The 8,135-nt window shown below is 39.9% G+C and overlaps 1 protein-coding gene across 1 annotated transcript; it reads right to left on the reverse strand.

Annotated features, from left to right (window-relative positions):
* Positions 1–537: 537 nt before the first annotated feature.
* On the reverse strand, positions 538–7,760 carry calm3a (calmodulin 3a (phosphorylase kinase, delta)). The gene is made up of 6 exons (XM_026327431.2): positions 7,556–7,760; positions 4,106–4,136; positions 3,568–3,711; positions 2,976–3,082; positions 2,461–2,596; positions 538–2,250 (listed from the first exon to the last, which is right to left on the reverse strand). The coding sequence occupies exons 1-6, from the start codon at positions 7,556–7,558 to the stop codon at positions 2,222–2,224; spliced, it is 450 nt and encodes a 149-aa protein (XP_026183216.1). The 5' UTR covers positions 7,559–7,760; the 3' UTR covers positions 538–2,221.
* Between the last annotated feature and the right edge of the window lie 375 nt (positions 7,761–8,135).

An 8,135-nucleotide genomic window follows, 5' to 3' on the forward strand; every position in this document is an offset into this window, starting at 1 on the left:
ATCACTTTCCAGCCACATCAGTTAGCCTCCCTGGTCTGCCATTACACAGAGGGATAATCGCCCATAGCCATCCTGCTGAGTGTGCACCTGTTTACTAATTCACCTTACCTACTTAACCACACATCCAATCACATCTACCTGCTCCAGATAAAAACTCATCCCATTGGCTCTTCATGTCCATCAGCAAGAAGGCGAGCGAGCCTTGTCTGCATATAGTGTTGGGGTAAGAAGTCATGACCCCCACTGACCTGGATTAGCACAGGCTCCTGTAACAATCTCATGAGCCACTAAATATAGCTGTGCCTGGGATAGCTTCTTCTGTGGAGGGATAGGGCAATGCGCCTTGACCCAAGCTAAGGATCTCTGCTTCTTTTTGGCACAGAGACTTTGGTTGGGAAAGGATATCATGCAATATTTACGAGTGGTATTTAAAGTGTGAATATCAGTCCGATTTATTTTTCAGTCACCAGTGTGATAGCAACGATAGGAATGGGATACATAAAAGAGATTCATATTAAAGATGACATGGAAATGAAGTAAAGCTTAATCAATTTATTGGTTTATGGAAAATATATCACATCTTTACATTTTAGATACCTTCAGAAGTTAACAGTTCATTTACCATTTACTTTCAAAACAACTCAATCTAAGGTAATCAAGTTAAACACCTCAGAGAGCAGTATTTTAGCATCGTGCTTTGAGGAATCCTAAGATACCTCAGCTAACCTGCTTTTTAAATTTAGCCAACTGTTCAAAAACCTAACACTGAAAGCATTCTCTCATCTAATGCTGGATTCTTTGCTACAATCCCATTTCATCCCCATCTGAAAGTCCCATTCTACTAGCCCAATTGAAACGCATCACCCCCACCACGAGCAGTATATTTGTGAATATACAGTATATGTATTGTGTTCAGTAAAACAGCAAACAGGTTGAAGTTTGAATCACTGGACTACAAACTGAAGATCAGACACCAACAAGGATGAAGAAAGTGTGAAACATATGAGTTGTTATAGCAGCAGCAACAGTGACATTTGGTTTCTTCAAAACCTTTTTAATATCCACATGGTTTACACCAAAGTGCAAATATGTTCAACTGCATGTATTTTTTTATATGTTATTATATTAAGTAGCTTTATTATATTCTAATGAACTACAAGTCTTGCAAGAAGGTTGAGGCGTTTATCAGAGTATTATGGCACATTTCAAAACCAAAGAGAAAACATGTCACAGGTCATTTACTACAACAATAGGCAATGCAAACTTTACGATACACTAATATATATGGATATATTTTGTGACCAAAGTTTGTCATCAATACATTAATATTTCAGAACACATTTATAAAGCATTACATCAATACTGTATCATCAGAATATTTGTTTGCAGAACAAATGTATTAACTGCAGTCCTCAAGTATTTTCACAAATGTCATCCTGAAGCAATACAACCTATTGTCTCCAACCAGTGCTGCAGGAAATGTGAAGCCCACGACTCAAAACAAGACAATATAACATCCCACATGGAGAAAAGACCTCCTGCGTTTTCAGTTTCTCACTCTTGTCCAAACTCTTCAAGGTATAAGAATGCTCATCTGAAACCGAGCACCAATGAACACCCTATATTGCAACTACTTGCTCTTGCAGTAATCAATAGTGACACAAATTTTACAGATATATAGCTATATATTTATGTATATACCTCCAGTGTGTACACAATCTGACCACTACCTCTGATAGGATCAGAGCCTCCTTGTTGTGACAAGAGACCGCCACAGAAAAGGGTGCATGCAGAAAGAGTATTTCAGTATTTAGAGAATCACCACTGCTGCAAGAGTCAATTGTCTTTGTTGAAGATTTGGAAAGAATTAAATAGCCAACGTGTCTATACAAACTGTGGCATGGGTTCTGCCTTTTCATTGTTGCTCGTTCCCTCTAAATTAATCAGGAGCTGGGTGACTCAGCAGAATCTTGGTCTGGAGTACTGGGGCTTCGGCCCTCTTAAAGCTTGGTCCATTAACTTCTCTAGGGATTATTCTGTTGGTGTATGCTAAACAGATACCTTCGAAGTAGTTGGATGTACTGAAGCACAAATTGCAAAATTCTACAGGTAAGTGATTTTGGGGGGAAGTTTATCATCTGATAATTGTTCCTTTTTTTGGTTCTTAAAGACAGTGATCTTAAGAGGACAAGCAACATTGAGAGAAAATTCAGTGTTCTCCTCACTTGGCAGTCATCATTTGGACAAACTCTGTAAGAAGAAATTTTGACAAAGATTAGGGAATAACAGTGCACAACTTGAGTGGATCGTCGAAACGGCAAACAGAACAGCAAAGGGGGGGGAAAAAAAAAACAAAACACTCCGATAGTTGTTGCTAGTTTGTCACCATGCATTTCCTAAACTGTAAACTTACACGGATCACTGTGGTGGTGGTCGCAACTTAAAAAACAAATATCTCACCTTCATAGTTGACCTGCCCATCCCCATCAATGTCAGCCTCACGGATCATTTCATCCACCTCCTCATCGGTCAGCTTCTCCCCCAAGTTGGTCATGACGTGCCGTAGCTCTGCTGCACTAATGTAACCATTACCATCCTGCAGAAAGCAAGAGAGGAACTATAGTTTTGATAGTTACAATTTTTAATATGCGAGATGTGAGTACAATACCAGTGTGCTTCTTCTGTCTGCCCTTACTCGCAGCTAAATATTTTGATGTTAGCATGGTACGACACTATTGCCTGGCTAGTACAGAAACCCCAAAGGAAAACCTTTATAAAGACCCCAGTAAGAAATTTATGTTCTGTGAAAGATCAATGCCATCAAAGTCAAATTGTTCAGCCTTTGAACATTCAATAATTTATTACATAAACAGGTGTGAACATGTTTTTTTAGTTGCATACAGCAGACATACAAACTGATCTGTGGAAAGCACACAGGTGCTAATTCATATTCTGACTTGTCAATTCTAACGTACCTTGTCAAAGACTCTGAAGGCTTCTCGGATCTCCTCCTCACTGTCCGTATCTTTCATCTTCCTGGCCATCATGGTCAGGAACTCAGGAAAGTCAATTGTACCATTACCTAGTCATAGGAACAGAAAGATTTGAGAAATTTTGTTACTTTGCCTAAAAAAGTGAGCCTACCAGTCCAAGAGCACACTACAATTTCATTACTCAAACTATGTATGTAAGCACAGATTGTACAGGGCCCAGAATTGGGGAAATCTCAAATTCTACATATAGTGGTGGTAAATTTTAGACATCTGGTTTCATAGAGTTTTACATTTAGCTAGATACATTCAATGAGATTGCCCATTAAGATTTTGGCCTACCACACAGGTACCACCAGGGAATAATCTTGTAGACACCAATGGCCACATTTAAAATTGTCACTAATTATGAGGAAGCTAAAAATGTCATACCAAGTACGTATAATGGTCAACCTTCCCAGGAAATCCTTTTTTCAACTAAAGGAAAATCTTGAGATGAGTATCACTCTTAATTATAGTAATTCAAAGTTCTACCTTGTGTGTATAAACCTTGTGTGCTTGTGCTTTTTCTCCTCACCATCAGCATCCACCTCATTTATCATGTCCTGCAGCTCAGCCTCAGTGGGGTTCTGTCCCAGAGATCGCATCACAGTCCCAAGCTCCTTGGTAGTGATTGTACCGTCACCATCCTTATCAAACAGCGAGAACGCCTCCTTGAATTCTGTGCATTTACAGAAATAACACTGTAAGCATGCCATGAGCACTGAAGTCAAAAAGACACTTCACTTTTTCACAGTCTGAAAAGAAAAAACATCTTTAACTGTGAGCTCTTCATGTGAGCTTTCTTCCCGAGACTGTTGACTCAAAAAGCCTGCTGATTTTCAATGCACCCACATCATCAGGGTCTGACTAACACTAAAGGAATCCATGTGAATGTAATTAACTAGTTAGTAGGATAGTGACATAAGCAGGACCAGACCTGAACTCCCAGCTTATATCCCGATTGCCCCTGGTTCGTTTAATCTCTCAGACGCTGTTAATTTCTTAGGTTTGACAATGAATTAAGGAGCTGCTAATCTAAAAACAAACCAAGAATAGTTAAAATATGTACTCACCAGCAATCTGCTCCTCAGTCAGCTGGTCAGCCTGTTAATCAAAGAATAATACATTGATAAATCAGGCAGCTCTGTTAATGACTAATAATCTTTATTTGATCATAGAATATATAATATTATTTCTGTACAGCAGTACAAATGGAAACATTTTAATTATCCACAGAGTATCAGTTTATTAGACATGATAACAGGACAGACATAATATAATAGACATCTCCCAATTCCAAGGATGACACAATTCTCATTTTGACTACTGACGTAATAACAGCGATGGTGATCCCAGTGAATCTACTGCAATAGTCAACCCAATTTATTTTATTATAAACAATAAAACCACACCAAACATATGTAATTACATACTGCAGTGCTTCTGCTACCTTTGCTGAAAGACAGTGACCTAGGAATGCTGGAATACACCCCAACATCAATAGCCGTATGCAAAACATACTGGATGAGGATTAAAAAAGCTTTTTTTTTTTCCCTCATTGATTAATACGGGCTACATAAAACTAATCGAACAACAGCTTCTTAGATATCCCAACTGCAAATTTAAAAACACCATTGTGTTTTGTTAAAACGCTAGGTTAAAAATATAGAGATAAAAGTTGGGAAAATTATTTTAATTCCTTAAAGCATCTCTGTTACATGATATACACATAAATGATTGTCTTGATGAAAAGAGTAAAACTAGTGCCCTTGTCTTCAAATTTGCTTTTAATTTAGTTTTCTGTCATGATTTCTAAATAAATAACTGCATTCGTTGTTCCCAACATGGACAATGCTATCAGTATCATTTTCTAAGTGCCTATGAATTATTAAATTTTTCCACATTGTAAACTCACATCAACATGACATGAAGTCAATCTGACCACAGTTGCTGTTCTGTGTAAGGAAGGAAAGCAGGGACTTTTACAGCATCTTTATTAGGACCATCTTTGGTTTTTAAAGTATGATATTCAAAGAGTGGGTGTGGCTTACAAAACTTGACCACAATAATTTAATAGATACAAACTTCCAAAAGGTCTGATGTGGAGCATCTGTTGGTGACTACACTATATGCACAGATCTGTAATGCATATTAACTCTATAACAAATGAGTTCAAAACAGACTAACATCATTGCACAACCACACCCAGATATTACCTAATTAGCTGAAGACTATGCTTACAGATGAAAAGCTATTAAAAAAACAAAAAAAAAAAACAAAAATACAGTTTAACCTTACTGTCCTTTATTATGCTCATCCATCTATGCTGCTCTTACACAGGTTTTTACCACTTTTACTTGTAACAAAAGATGAATAGTTTTGGCACTCATACATTCAAAAGATTATTTAGCTTCATCTGAGATGCCATTCTGTCATCCACATGAGGTCTTACCAGGTCTGTCTAAGTCAGTCAACATGGCTCAGAAAGTGTGATGAGGGATGGGTATAAATACTCCACAGCCCGAAATACACAGGGCTGCTATAATTAGTGAGACATGAACAGGGTCGCCAATGTAGCACACTGAATATCATTGCGACTAACCACGTCTGTGTATCTTTTTTTTACTGAACAGATGTGAGGATCAATTTATTATGGTGGTAACTGTTGCTTGCTGCTTTATGACCGTATAGTTCTTCATATTGTCAGTGTGTCATATTCAGATAGCTTGATCGGGCATAGCAAGAAATGAACTGCTGCACAGAACAAACACTACAGAACTAGCCTCAGTACTAATGCATCAAATGAACAGAACACTGGTTTTCTACTGCATCTCAAATGAAGGATAAACGAGTTACTAACAACCCCTCGCCTTTTCAAAACCAAAGTGGATAAAGCTAACAAAGCTATAGCTTGAAATGCCATGTGTTTTTGGAGTCAATTTCCATGAGTCACTGTGTTGGATGGGGGGAGTGGCAGGATAAAACGAAGAAGGAGTAAGACAGACTGCAGAGTATCCGTTCCATCCACTGCCAGCCAATTTGGTGGTGCTGAAGCAAGCAGTGTCTGGATCAGAGCACAGCACAGTCGAGAATTAAAGGATTTATATGGCTGCTACGAGAAGTGCTCAGTGAAGTAGCTTCCCTGTCTTTAAACTCACCAGTATACAATAGATCATGTCAAATGTTCTTGTACTGCAAACAAAAATCTGCAAGCACTGCAGGTGATGTTTTTAAAATCACAGTCAGGTTAGAGTCAGTTTGGGTAGCGTGTCATAGGACAAGGTATTGCCCAAGGATCCAAGTTTCTTTACTTGGCCAATAACAATATTTATCCCCGATCATGTGTCTGTTCTTATACAGCACAGTGGGAAAAGGTATCACAGTGGGAAAAGGTATCACAGGGGAGACAGATGAGAGGGAACACTTGTAGTGCAACAATTTCCTTTTTTTCTCTTAGACAGTCAGCTTTCATTTTGGAGGGTGCACTGCGGGTCCTGACAGCCTACTGCACCAAGCGTGGTTTGGTTCAATGCGGGGGGGGGGGGGGGGGTGCCAAAGAGGATCGTTCAGCAGGAGCAGAATGCGGTTCGACGTTATGGCGCAATACGTAACGGAGGAGATGCTGTCATGGTGGTGCTGCTGCGACCACACATGAGCCAAAATGTTGCAACACCACCTTTATAAACCCCAATGCAACGAGCCTACTGGTGAGCTGTATTCTTATGTAATCCTAATTGTTTTTTTTTTTGCTTTTCTCGCTTGTTGCGCATGTCACACTCCATTTAAAACACCCTGCTGATGTGCCTGCAAGAGGTACGACCCCATGCCGCAACAACTTGTTGTGAGATATTGCAAAACGCCAGTTAGCAAGACAGCGGAGTTTCGATATCTGCCTGGCAAGAATAACGAGGTGAGTGTCAAGATCACGTTAACACCGGACGGGCTATTTTTACACAGCAGCCCCTACACCACCACCACGCCCACTCTTGACTCAAAGATAGCGATAGAAACGCTGCAAAGCTTGGTCCAAGCACGGAGGTGAACGCACATTAACGCAAATTACGAACAATTTAACAAATAAACAGATATTTCATTTCATTTCACCCGCCCCCCCGTCCTCCCCCTTCGCTTGTGTGCGGGCTGCGCAGCTGAGACATAACAGAAAACGGTTTTGAAGAAAATGGTTTCACGTTAGATCAACTACCATTAAACAAAACACACTGGGGATAATTGTCACAGACAGTTTTTAAGTTTAGCTTGACGTCAGCGTGTCAGAAAGCGTGCAGCTTTCTAGCTAGTAAAACATTAACGTCAGCGTCATAGAGCTAAACGCTAACGTACTGAGTCTAACCTGGCTCATTAGACGACTAAGAGGAGATTTGCAACACTGCAGAAAAACTAGATGCTATAACGAGGACTCGGTGTTGGCGAAGCGGTGCAGTGAGTTAACCAAGTTAGACGCTAACGTCACCGAGCTAACCAGTGTGAGTGCTGCTAGTTAACGTTAGCCCGTCTCTACTCACCATCGCCTCGTTGACCTCTCAAGCTGCGTGGAGATGAAATAAACGCCCGGGATACGGTTCTGTATTTAACCCAGGTAGATGTCAGTTGCTATAATGAAACAGTTCAACGCTGTCGCACTTTAATGAACACAGTCTCACGGGGAGTCTAGGCACAGTCTTACACTGAACTTGCCCGGAAACCTCAATTCAGCCACGCCGGCGTGCTACTACGCTTCGGTTTGAGAATTGTATCCCTCCGCCGGAACATCTTTAGCTACTTCCCATATTCAGCCAATTACCAAAAGCTGAAAACTGCACACGGTAAAATATTTTAATTGCTATATATTATCAGGGTTCGTTACTGAACGTACATTTTTGTCTTGACAACGATTAAAACCACGATTCTTTTTGCTCTATATACACGACGCGCGCAATGATACCATTCGCACCACTCCGTTTCCAGAAGAGGCGCTGTATGGAAGACAATTAATGTCTAATTGGCGTTGTTCAAAACATGTTGCTTGCAATTTATAATAAACCATATCCGATTTGCAGCCAGCAAGAAAAAAAAGTACGTGTAAAGTTTGACTGCCAACTCTTG

Source organism: Mastacembelus armatus, chromosome 13, assembly GCF_900324485.2.
Source record: "Mastacembelus armatus chromosome 13, fMasArm1.2, whole genome shotgun sequence".
Taxonomy (NCBI): domain Eukaryota; kingdom Metazoa; phylum Chordata; class Actinopteri; order Synbranchiformes; family Mastacembelidae; genus Mastacembelus; species Mastacembelus armatus.